The 12,840-nt window shown below is 35.3% G+C and overlaps 1 protein-coding gene across 7 annotated transcripts in view; it reads left to right on the forward strand.

The window, feature by feature from the left end:
* NSD3 (nuclear receptor binding SET domain protein 3) overlaps nt 1-12,840 on the forward strand; it is a 103,257-nt gene that overhangs the window by 39,307 nt on the left and 51,110 nt on the right. For 6 of the 7 annotated variants that reach the window (XM_046648550.1, XM_046648548.1, XM_046648547.1 and 3 more), the window contains 3 exons: nt 4,847-4,918; nt 5,386-5,548; nt 11,483-11,637. In XM_046648550.1, coding sequence (XP_046504506.1) covers nt 4,847-4,918; nt 5,386-5,548; nt 11,483-11,637 — 390 coding nt within the window. The remainder of the gene's footprint in view (nt 1-4,846; nt 4,919-5,385; nt 5,549-11,482; nt 11,638-12,840) is intronic. The other variant, XM_046648553.1, reaches the window with a different exon arrangement.

Consider the following 12,840-nt stretch of genomic DNA (forward strand, 5'->3'; position numbering starts at 1 on the left):
TCTCTGATGATTTCTCTTCCTAAAGCAACAGTATTAGTACCGAAAAAGGTATCTTTTGTCCTTACTTGATTTTTCTTTTAAGCTTATCTGTCCTTTGAACAACTGAAGAAAAATAGATTTTATGCCCAGAAGTATTTTATCTGTTGGCATTTTCTGGCTCCTTATTTTTCTTCACTCCTAAGCATTTGACTTCCCTTGACCATTTCATCTTAAAACTTCTCCCCTTCTTAATTGGTGTTTGTTATACTGTACTGTCTCTTGGTTTATCCTCTTACCTTTTTTTTTGAGCTCAAGTCATAGATCTCTAAATGCTTACCAGATATTTCTGTTTTGCTCACACATTAGCACAGTTTACAATGTATATTCCCTTGCTGTCGTTGGAGCATCTTTATGTGACTTCTTTTTCCTCCTTTTATTTATTTAGTCTTAGAAGCTTAGAATAAATCTTCTTGGGCTTCTTTCTCTTCCTTGCCATTTCTTTCCTTTTAAAATGACTGTGTAAAAAAATTGCAGTTCTATGAAAGTGATTTTAACAGTTTCAAGCCAGCTGGAAGGAAATGCGAACAATCTGGAACAAACCAAAAAATCAAAAAAAGATAAGATATTCGAATAATAAAAAGGTTTTAAAGGAAATCCTATCCTTAATCTAGAAAGGGAAAAATGTTAATGGGCTTCAGGCCAGCTGTTACAATAGTAGGATTCTGTCGTTTGGCAAAGATTAGTCACTCCTTTCTATCTCCCCTCAAAAAGGGTTATAGAGTTCCCTTACACCCAGACATCATGAAGATTGAACATGTGGAGGAGGATGACTCGCTTTCTTCGCCACGTATGTGCTTCCTGCTGTAGCTTGAGAATGAAAAGCTGAGGTGAAGGCTTAAGCTACATCTGTAGACTGAAATGAAGCTGCTGAATGGGCCTATGCAAATGCGGACAGTATTTCTAAACTGCTTTATTGTTACACTAGTGATCAGGAAAGCAGTTTTCATTTGAACATAGATTTTTCTTTCCTTGCTCAATGAGTGTGTCCTATTAGATTGGATATTCCTGGTACCCCACAGACGCATCTGACAGAGCTAATTTTGTGCCCGTAAACAAACGACCTCTACTTTCCTTCACCTGGACCATTTCCAATGTTTCCAGAAACCTCCTAATTAAACGTTCTGCTTTTCCTCTTGCTCCCTTCCAAAATGTTCCCCACATAACAGCTAACATGATTTTTTTTTTTTAGTTCATAACAGTTTACATCATTGTGAAATTTCATTTGTACATTATTTCTTGTCCATCACTGTATAAGTGCTCCCCTTCACCCCCTGTGCCCACCCCCCAGCCCCCTTTCCCTGGTAACCACTGAAGTGTTCTCTTTGTCCATGTGTTTGTTTATATTCCACATATGAGTGAAATCATACGGTGTTTGTCTTTCTCAGTCTGGCTTATTTTGCTTAACATAATAGCCTCCAGGTCCATCCATATTGTTGCAGGTGGGATAATTTTGTCTGTCTTTATAGCTGAGTAGTAGTCCATTGTATATATATACCACATCTTCTTTATCCAATCATCAGTCACTGGGCACTTGGGTTGCTTCCATGTCTTGGCTATTGTGAATAGTGCTGCAGTGAACATAGGGGTACATATGTCACTTTGAATTGTTGATTTCAAGTTGTTTGGATATGGCTGGGTCATATGGTATTTCTATTTTTAGTCTTTTGAGGAATCTCCATACTGTTTTCCATAGTGGTTGCACCAGTTTGCATTCCCACCAGCAGTGCATGAGGGTTCCCTTTTCTCTACACCCTCTCAAACATTTGTTATTTTTAGTCTTAGTGATTATAGCCATTTTAACAGATATAAGGTGGTTTCTTAGCGTAGCTTTGATTTGTATTTCCCTGATGATTAGTGATGTTGACCATCTTTTCATGTGCTTATTGGCCATCTGTATATCTTCTTTGGAAAAATGTCTGTTCATATCCTCTGCCCCCCCACCCTTCTTTTTTAACGATTGGCACCTGAGCTAATATCTGTTGCCAATCTTCTTTTCTTCTTCTTCTTCTTCTCCTCAAAGCCCCCACTGCAAAGTTGTATATTCTAGTTGTAGGTCCTTCAGGTTGTGCTATGTGGGACGTCACCTCAGCATGGCCTGATGAGCAGTGCCGTGTCCTTGCCCAGGATCCAAACCAGTGAAAGCCTGGGCCACCGAAGAGGAGCACGTGAACTTGACCACTCTGCCCATTTTTTGATCTGGCTGGCTGTTTTTTTTGTTGTTCAGTTGTGTGAGTTCCTTATGTATTATGGAGATTAAACTCTTGTTGGATATATGATTTGCAAATATTTTCTCCCAATTGGTGGGTTGTCTTTTTAACATGATCTTTTAAAACCGTAAATTGGCATGTTACTTCTCTACCTAATCCTCCTCAGTGGCTTTTCATTGCGCCTGAGAGAGCACTTGCACATGGCCTGCGGAGCCTCAGGATGTAGCCTCCTCTCCTCTCTCCTCTTGTAAGCCATCTCCTCTTTGGGGCAGTTAAGTCAGTTGTAACGGCCTTCTTGAAGTTTTTACCTTTTTTGAACCTCACGCATGCCACTCCTTCTCTCTGGAATGTTCTTTCGCCCACTTTTTACTAGACTAACTCCTCTTCCTTTGAGTCTCAGATTATAATTTACTTTCTCAGGCCTTTTCTGACCTTCATATCTAAAAATATACACACCATTATTTCTCTTCATACATTTACGTTGTATAAGTATATGTTTGTGTTTTTATTTGTTTACTGTCTGTCTATCCTACCGGGCTGTAAGCTCTTTGAGGTCAGGGGTCACGTCTGTTTGTTTCATCATCGTATACCCAACTCGCACCACAGTGCCTGGAAAGTCATAGGCACTGTGGAGTGAATGATTAGACTTGGAGTTTGGGGTATTTGTCTGGCTTATCATTTTCCTAACAATTAAAACCTTTTTTTACAATTTCTTTTATTTAATAAAACTTTGTTTTTACAACAGTGTCTTGAATGTCTTGCATTAATTGAAAATTATAAGTAGCTTCTACTATTAGCCATATTTTTTTCAGTGGCATTAAGACCTAATTTGATGGATATATCCCTCTTATTAAGCCATCTAAATTAACTTCTGTTCTTTGACAAGTGAGAAATTTTAAAAAATCTTTTAAATTACAAAAATAATTGCTTTTTACAGAAAATGCAAATAATACAAAAGTATAGATCTACCCTATTTCCCTAACCTCATTCCCCAAAAATAACTACTCTTATCAATTTGGTGTACAATTTATCAAATATTTTTCAAGGCATATATAGACTTTTTAAATAAAACGTGGAAAGATGTTGATAGACATGTAGATTACTGACATGAAATAGTGTTGTAGTTACCATCCCTCTCCTTAGATTTTCTTGTTTTGTGTATTTCTGTAGAATAGGTTCCTAAAATAGAATTGGTAGATTGAAGCGTGTACATATTTTGAATTTTGATAGATACTTCCAAATTGACTCCTAAAAGGGTTATAGAAATTAATTTTTAAACTACATATTTGTGGGGTTTATGATTAGAAAAGTAAAATAATGTTTATTGTAGACAGTTTGACAAATAGAGAAAAGCACACCAAAAGAAAATCACTTATTCCATCATCTGGTGGTATCCTTCTAGTCTTTTTTTTCTGGGTACATAAAAACAATTGTTTTTCCAAGACTGGAATCATACTGTACCAGCTGCTTTGCAATTTACTGTTTTAAAATAACATTATATTGGAGCCAGCCTGGTGGCACAGTGGTTAAGTTCACACATTCCGCTTTGGTGGCCCAGGGTTCGCCAGTTTGGATCCCAGGTGCAGACCTGTGCACTGCTTGTCAAGCCATGCTGTGGTAGGCATCGCACATATAAAGTAGAGGAAGATGGGCATGGATGTTAGCTCAGTGCCAGTCTTCCTCAGCAAAAAAAGAGGAGGATTAGCCACAGATGTTAGGTCAGGGCAAATCTTCCTCAAAAAAATAAATAAAATAACATTATATTGTTATTTTTCCATGTCACTTTAAAATGTATTTATATTATTCCAATATCTAGTTATACTATAATTTATTTAACTAATTCTTCATTTTTGAACATCTAGTCTGTTTCTAATATTTGCTCTTATAAATAGTACTGGTGTGCATATCTTCGTAATTATAGATAGATTTTTATACCCCTTAATGCTCTCTCAATATACATTTTTAGAAGTCGATTTGCTGGGTCCAAGTCTGAAAATTTAAGGCTTTTCATGCATATTGCCAAATTGCTCTCCAGAAAAATTACAACTTACGCCTTACTAGCAATCTCCAAGTGCCCGTTTTTCTGTACTCTGGTAGGTTAAAAAAAACACACACAGGGGCCAGCTCAGTGGCATAGTGGTCAGGTTCACGCTCTCTGCTTTGGTGGCCTAGGGTTCACAGGTTCAGATCCTGGGCACAGACCTAGCACTAGTTGTCAAGCCATGCTGTGGCGGCATCCCACATAAAATAGAGGAAAGATTGGCACAATCTTCCTCAAGCAAAAAGAGGAAGATTGGCAACAGATATTAGCTGAGGGCCAGTCTTCCTCACACACACAAAAAATCCCACATAAACTAAGAAATTAGGTTTTAAAAGTAATAAAATAAGAAATGGGAAACATAGCTATGGTGTGGAATGGAAAATGAATGTTAAGACACAGCCTCATGTACTGCATAAGTTGTATTCTTACTCCTTACATTATTCAGTTAATAGATGCCCTTTATTCTCTTTGCTGTTTAGTTCTCTAATTCTTTTTGTGTGTGTCACTCTTCTTTGGTTGACTGCCATTTTATTCCTTTCACCTGTACCTTTTCACCTAGAGACCAAATGAGAGGGTTGACACTGTATCAGAAAAACCAAGAGAAGACCTAGTTCTAAAAGAGGAAACCCCGGTGAGTTGCTTTATTGAATAGCATCTAACCAAATATGTTGTAAGAAGGTGAAAGCAGAGTGATTAATTTATAACACATTTAACATGTGTTGTTGCACTTCCATCCTTCTTTATTTCAGAAGTTATACTGAAATAAATCTTGGAGCTGGTTTAAGAGGTAGATATTTTCAGTGAATTGTTTTCCTTTTCAAAACTGTAACCACTTTTTAATAGATTTTGTGAATTCTCAAGGTGCCTCATCAATAATTTGGCAACAGAAACTATCAATCCTATTTTCATTATTTGGAGTAGGGCTTATTAATTATCTTCATCCTCTTTTTTTCCTTTTTGCTAGTTATAGATAGCAGGGATCAAAGAAAAGTATAATTGAAGGTAAATTTTACGTGGTTAGCATGTTTAATGTACTTTGTACATAGTTTCTTTTTAAAAATTTTTCTGCTGATGAAGTTTTATGATCTTTTCCAATAGGTTCAGCCGATATTATCTTCTGTTCCAACAACAGAAGTGTCCACTGGTGTTAAGTTCCAGGTTGGCGATCTTGTTTGGTCTAAGGTGGGAACCTATCCTTGGTGGCCTTGTATGGTTTCAAGTGATCCCCAGCTCGAGGTTCATACCAAAATTAACACGAGAGGTAAGAAAAGGCATAAATAGATACTAAGTGAAAGGTTGAGAGAAAAAAGTAAATCTTAAATGTTGTGTGTGAATATAAGAATACACACGATATATAATCTGACACCAAAATATACATAGTAATATCAATTTTTAATAACCAGTGAAATAATTATGGTCATCTTAACTGACAGCATCTACAACTGATACAGTCCTTGTTTTCCCTTCAATATCTTGCATTTATCTTATACTCTCTTTCACATTTCTTTTTTAAAAAAACCTTAATCTGACTGACCTCTCATATGAATTCCTAAAGAAAGCAGATGGATAAGTAATAAGATGTCTCATATGAGCTTAATAGGCATTTGGGCCAAGTTTTCTTTGGACATTTTTATTTCATCATTGAATCCTATGGGTAGTAATTTTTTACCCAGACAAGTGCTTTTTCTTCCTGATAAATTTTTCAGGATGCTTTTTTTCCTCCTTCACTCCATTTTTGAATCTCTAAATTTACTGGGACATCCTAATAAATTCAGTATGACATAGAAGTATACCTTGAATCTAGCTATATAGCATAGAATCCTACCTTAGGAATGTTAATAAATATTAAGAAAAGATGTGTTCTAACTTTTCCCTACTCCTTTTCTTAGGTTTTACCAAAACATGTAGATTAGATTCCTGAGATTGGCATTTGGTATGGACTTCTTAGTAGCCAGAGGAAGCTTTGAGTTTGGAATTTATTTCTGCAATTTGTTTTGCAAACTCTTGTTACATGTTGAGTTCTTTATTATCTGTGACAACTGTGCACCTAATTCTTTTCCTCTCACTTTAAACTGTCTATCTTGGTCCCTGTTCACTGTTATGAGGAGAAGAAGTATCTACCTAAGTCTGGCAAGTCAGATTTGTGACAGGATCAGCCATATCTGTAATTCTTGTGCTACACTGCCGGTAATCTGCACTAGTGTGGAAGGCAGTCACCTCGTCATTATAAGCTGCTGATTGAAACCTGGGGTAACTAGGGAGCTGGAAGCGTTGATGGGGCAGAAGTCAAGAAAAACCAGCATGGATGAATGTCTACTTTTGTGCAAGGCACTGTGTTAAGAAATTCTCTTATATGTTAGGCAGTCCTCATAGCAGCAACACTATGAAGTAGGTACTATTATTATCCTTATGTTTCAGATAAGTAAATAGAGTCTCAAATATTATTCTATTACCTCCATTCTTAAACGCTACTCTATATTAAAGGGAAAGTGATCGAATTCCCCTAGTTACAATTGACAGAGGTTGGGGGGAGGCAGTCCTGGTTCCTTCATTTATGTAATAAGAGTGTTGGACTAGTAATCTCTGAAGCACCTTGTAGCTTTAATACTCTGTGATTCTATGAATGAGAGAAGAAAGGGACAAGGATTTCCCAAGAGGGCCAAGCCTTCTTAAATAAAACAATTCATGTCCGTTATCTGGGCCTCCAGAGCACTCTAAGATATTATATCATGTGAGAGTTGTAGCTCTTCAGTTCTCTCCCCTTAGAAAAACATCCTTCTGAGATTATATATAGTTTCATAGTTAATTACTTTAGTAAAACCTGCTAATTTCATCTTTTTTATAGGATACAAATGAAAGCACAATTTTTGCCTCATCTGTATTTCAAAGAAAGTATATAGTTTTATGAGTCAGTCTAATCTGATCTCTTACCCCCTAGGCAATCTCCTACTTTAGTGCTGGAAAAACTGATTTTGTTTGTATTATTGAGGAAACCAGAAATCTCAGAATTTGGGAAATCCCAGAATTTAGGTTGAAAATAATGCATATTCTGATATTTTAAATTCTCTTTTTCTGCAGTAGTTTCTTAAATAATCGCTTTCTTGAGAGATGATTTACATACCATAAAATTTACCCTTTTACAGTGTGCAATTCAGTGTTTTTAGTACATTTACAGAGTTGTGTGGCCATCACCACAATCTAATTTTACAACATTTTCATCAACCTGAAACAGAAATCTTGTATCCATTAACAGTCACTCCCCCAGTTCCTCCCCTCTTCCCCCAGCCCTAGGCAGTCACTGACTGCTTTTTGTCTCTTAGATTTGCCTTTTCTGGACAGTTCATATAAATGGAAGCAATAATGTGGCCTTTTGTGTCTGGCTTCTTTCACTTAGGCTGATGTCTTTTTTTTTTTTTTTTTAAAGATTTAAAATTTTTTTTTTCCTTTTTCTCCCCAAAGCCCCCCAGTACATAGTTGTATATTCTTCGTTGTGGGTCCTTCTAGTTGTGGCATGTGGGATGCTGCCTCAGCGTGGTTTGATGAGCAGTGCCATGTCCGCGCCCAGGATTCGAACCAATGAAACACTGGGCCTCCTGCAGTGGAGCACACAAACTTAACCACTCGGCCGTGGGGCCAGCCCTAGGCTAATGTCTTAGAGGGTAATCTGTGTTGTAGTGTGTCTCAGTATGTCATCTCTTTCTATTCCCAAGTAACATTTCATTGTATGGCTGTGCAGTGTGGTTTTAAATGAAGTAGTTTTCTAATAGTTTTTCTGAAAACCAAAAAACACAGCATAAAACTTAATTTCTACTTTGTGAAATTCGTCTTGCTTATATATAGTAATCATTGGTTTCCGTATTGTTATTACTCAGTATTGTTATTAGTCAGATTCTTAGCACTGGAAAATATATTAACGGTTTTCACACATAAAGATATAATTCTTTGTAAGAGCATGTTGAAAGATGTTTGAATCGCATATCTATTTTGTTATATTTCATTGTTTAGGTCTCATTTTAAGTTTAAAAGTAAAAAATGAAATACTTTTTCTGCTTATAACAATACAAAAATATATATGGTCAGAAGCAAAATGTGCCCATAGTCTCATCCTCCAGATATGTAACTAGTATTGGGAATTTGAGAGTAATTCTCTTTCTCTGTGCATATTGTAATTAATAGATATGAAAATAAAGATTTTTTACTGAGAGTTTTAAATGGTATCACATTACACCCATTATAACTTTTAATTCTGATATATTTTTTTAAGTTTAAAACCAGATGGTTTTACCTGTGTATTGTTTTTCGTATATGAAAACATTTCCTCAACATTTTTCTATTGGAAATTTAGCCCATTATTCAGAGACGTGTTTGATTCTCAATCTCTCAGGTCTTTAGGTTTTTATTTCGCCCTTACTTTATAGTTTTCCAGCCAGCAGGAAACAAAGTGCTAACAAAGAGGCAAAGTGATTTGTTTCATCTGTAGTAAATGATTTAATGGAGGAAGAAGTTGAAAATAAACATTAAAATGAGATTGTGTTATCTGTGAGTTTTAGTTTTTATGTTTAACTATAAAGTCCTTTGGGATTATCTGTTTGCTTCTAAATAACTGACTCTGACTTTTGGAAACAGATTCTGTCCCATGTTCTTTTAACCCTACTCCCTGTCCCCACCACCCTATCCTCCAACTCACCTATTTAGGTTTTATTTCTGTTTTTGTCCCTCAAAGCCCTTGGACTTTTTATAAACTTTCTTAGATTAATTATAGTGAAATTTGTGCTTGGCTCTTCCTTCTCAGAGTAGATGATATGGAAATCTGAGTTGTGTGTGTGTGTTTCTTTCTTCTCATAGACTATTTTACATATTTTCAGAATAATTCCTTAGATAATCTACTGTTAATGTCTAATAAAATTAAAAATTTTCAAATCCAAGATATACTCAATTTCAGATAACTAAATTAGATTCCATTTAAGCCTGTGCCCACATTTTTCTAGTCAGCATCTGCTTGTTGCCTTCTCTCCCTACTTGCATTATCGTGAATTCTCCAAGAAGACCAGTTTCTACATTTCTCTGTTAACCTGAGCCTTTTTCTCTAGAGCGGTTTTTCAAACTATGTTTGGTAAAGAACCAATTTTTTTTTTTTTTAATTTCCAGTCTACCATAGACCAATATTTCTGTAAAATACAATAAAATTAGCTATGAGGAAAATGAAAGGCCTCTGTCTCCAAAAAAATGCATTGTGTAAGACCCCGGTCATGTGCCTAGACGTCATGGCAGCGTCAGATCAACAGTTTCTAAATGCCTGCTCTCAGCTTCTGTGCTTGTTTTGTCACAGACTGGCTTGTTCTGGGAACCACACTTTCAGAGTAGCACTACCCCAGGGCAATGGTTCTCAGATGTTTTGGTCCCAGAATCCCGTTTACTCTTAAAATTTGAGGACTCTAAAAAGCTTTTCTTTACATGGGTTATATCCATTACTATTTAATTAATTTAGAAATTAAAGCTGAGAAATTTAAAAAGATTTACTAATTCACTTTAACCCATTATATGTTATTATGTTTTTATGAAAAATAACTATTTTGTCGAGAAAATTAATGAGAAGAATGATATCATTTTAGATTTTTGCAAATCTGTTTAATGTCTGGCTTAAGTGAAGACACCAGATTCTTGTATCTGCTTCTACATTCAATCTGTTATGATTTGTTGTTTTGGTTGAAGTATATGAAGATAATCTGGCCTCACACAGATGTATGGTTGGAAAAGGGGAAGAGTATTTTAATAGCCTTTTCAGATAATTGTGGATGTATTTCTTTGCTATTACACCAAAACTCAACAAGTGGTCTGTTAGTTGCAGTGTGGAATCTGAAATCATATCAATAAACTTTTTGTACTTTGTTACGTTAAAATCCATTGGTTCTGTCTTGGGCTTTGAATGGATCTTTTACCTTTCATGACTTTGTAACATCATACATTGGCCATTTAAAACATAGTGGTTTACCAAGTCATGCATATCTTCCAAACGTTGACATATTCCTTTGTAGATATTTTTAAAAATCATGTTATTTAATATCACTACTTAGTTCATCAGGAAATTCTTCTATCATTGGGAAGTTGGAAGACTCAGGAACAGATACTAGTTTTCCAAAATTCTAATTTTTGCTTGAAAGATCAAATTTTATTATAGGCAACAAATACTGTCAGTTGTTTTCCTTGAAGTGACAAACTTGCTTTGTTCATTTTTGAGGAAATATCTGCCAAATGCTCAAGTTAAAATGACCATAGTTTTTTTTTAGTCATTCTTTAAAGTAAAAATGGTGTTACATGAAAAAGTGACCAATTGCAACTCAAACGATCACACAAGTGCTTTTCCTCAAGATAACCATGGTCATGCTTCAGTATGCAAAAGTGCTTTATGCATACTTCCCATATCGTCACATGGAATATTAAAAAGACATGTAGCCAAGGTTGAGATTTAGTAAATTTAATAATTTTTACTGCTTCATTAAGGACATTAAGTAAAACTGGCTTTTTTTTTTTTAACTGCTAGTGTATGGCTGTGAAGAATACCACCCTAGTATAGTTTGGTGTCACTCTTTGCCTTTATTTGTGCTAAGATGCCAACAGTTTTATCCATCATTGCTCTTGTAGTATTAAATGAAAAGTGTCAACAAAGTAAAAAAGACAAATCAGATCTTGATATTATTATGAAGGTAGCTTTGACCTCACGGGATCCCTGAGAGAGTCTCAGTGGCCTCTCCTCCTCCACCCCAGACCTGTATACCACACTTTTATATAGCTAGAAAAGCAATTAGACTAACACTTGGCTTTTAAAAGTCTGATAAAAGATTTTATACTTTTTTAAGGAAAAATTATTTATTTATACCCAAATTTGCTTGTAAAAAGGTTTGAGGCAAGTAAAAATTAATTGTGGGACCAAGGTAACAAATCTGATAATTTGCAGAATTTCTGATTTTCTTTCTCTTAGAACTTGCTGTACTAAGTTTAATCATTTGGGATGATTTTTACAGTAACTATTAGTTGTGTAATTGGTAGGTGTTGGATTATGTCTTTGGACAATCCATAATGTACAATTTTTAATAAGAGTAATAATACTAGGGAACTTGGGTTAGGTTCACGTTTTTGGCAAAGTGTATTTAGATGCTTATGTTCTGAAATGGTTAATAAGAATTTTTACTTACAGGTGCCCGGGAATATCACGTCCAATTTTTTAGCAACCAGCCAGAGAGGGCATGGGTTCATGAAAAGCGGGTACGAGAGTATAAAGGTCATAAACAGTATGAAGAGTTACTGGCTGAGGCAACCAAACAAGCCAGCAACCACTCAGAGAAACAAAAGGTAAACTGACAACGTATTAACAGTATCAATCCAATATGGTTTTTAAAGGACTTAATAATTTAATACTTGAATTCAGACAATTGTTAGAATGATTTGTTGTTTTCACTCCTTTAAGTTCAGTTTTAATAATTTATTGTAACTGTCAATAAGTTTTAATGTAATATAAACATTATAGTACTATTAAAAATGTTATCTTCTTAAGTCAACGTTGGATTCTATTTTGAATTGAATTTGTTTACATAAGTCTAGTACGTGCTAGTGAAATGTTGATTTTGCCAGGGATTTTTATTCTTTTTCCTATTTCAGCATCTTTCCATGATTCCCCTTTATCTTATTTAGGAAAATTGTTCTATGAAAGTAAAATTTTTAAAATACTTAGTGAAAATCTACTGTGAGGCACTGTTTTAAGCATTTTTTATGTATTAATTCATTTAATCTTCCTAACAAATGGGGTAGATACTATTCTTCCTATTTCTACAGATGAAGAAATTGAGGCACAGAAAGCTTAAGTAACTGGTTCAACCAAGGTTACACAAGTGATAGAACCAAGAAATATGTTTGATGTAGTGGTAGATATTTTAGAATTTTGACATGAACCCCTGATAATCTGTCTGGTTGAGATTTTTAAACTCAACTGATTTTAGTGTGGGTCTCTTGTTTTTAAGAAATTTGTCATATTTTTGGACTTTAAAAGCTAAATTTTATCACACAGGATTTTGATTACTTTTGTCAGACTTAACATTTTATAGATTTATATATATCAGCATTTGACATATACTCTACTGCCTCATACTTTCATTAGCTAATTTCAGGCTACCTCAGTCTAACACCCTGGATAATTCCTAATTGCTTGGTCATCTCACATACCATTATTCAAAGTTTTCTTACCTGTCTTGCCAATCCAAAGTCTTCTGATCAAGCGTGCACATAGAGACCTGTGGACACTGTGATTCAGGTTTATTTTTTCTCTTCCACATTCCTGCTTTCCTGTGTCTTGTCAGCTCTCATTTGTTCCTCAGGGCTCTCTCCTTTCTCTTCCTTCTGCCCCTGTTTGCATTATGGCACAACCCTGCAGCACATCTTCAAATGCTGGCTCTCTGCCAGCTCACTTGGTTGTGATCTCTTTAGCACCCCTGAGCTTTAGGGTGTCATTTTTAATGTTGGTGTTTTATTGGCCACTGAAAGTCATCACTTCTGTAATCT

Source organism: Equus quagga, chromosome 22 (assembly GCF_021613505.1).
Source record: "Equus quagga isolate Etosha38 chromosome 22, UCLA_HA_Equagga_1.0, whole genome shotgun sequence".
Classification (NCBI taxonomy): domain Eukaryota; kingdom Metazoa; phylum Chordata; class Mammalia; order Perissodactyla; family Equidae; genus Equus; species Equus quagga.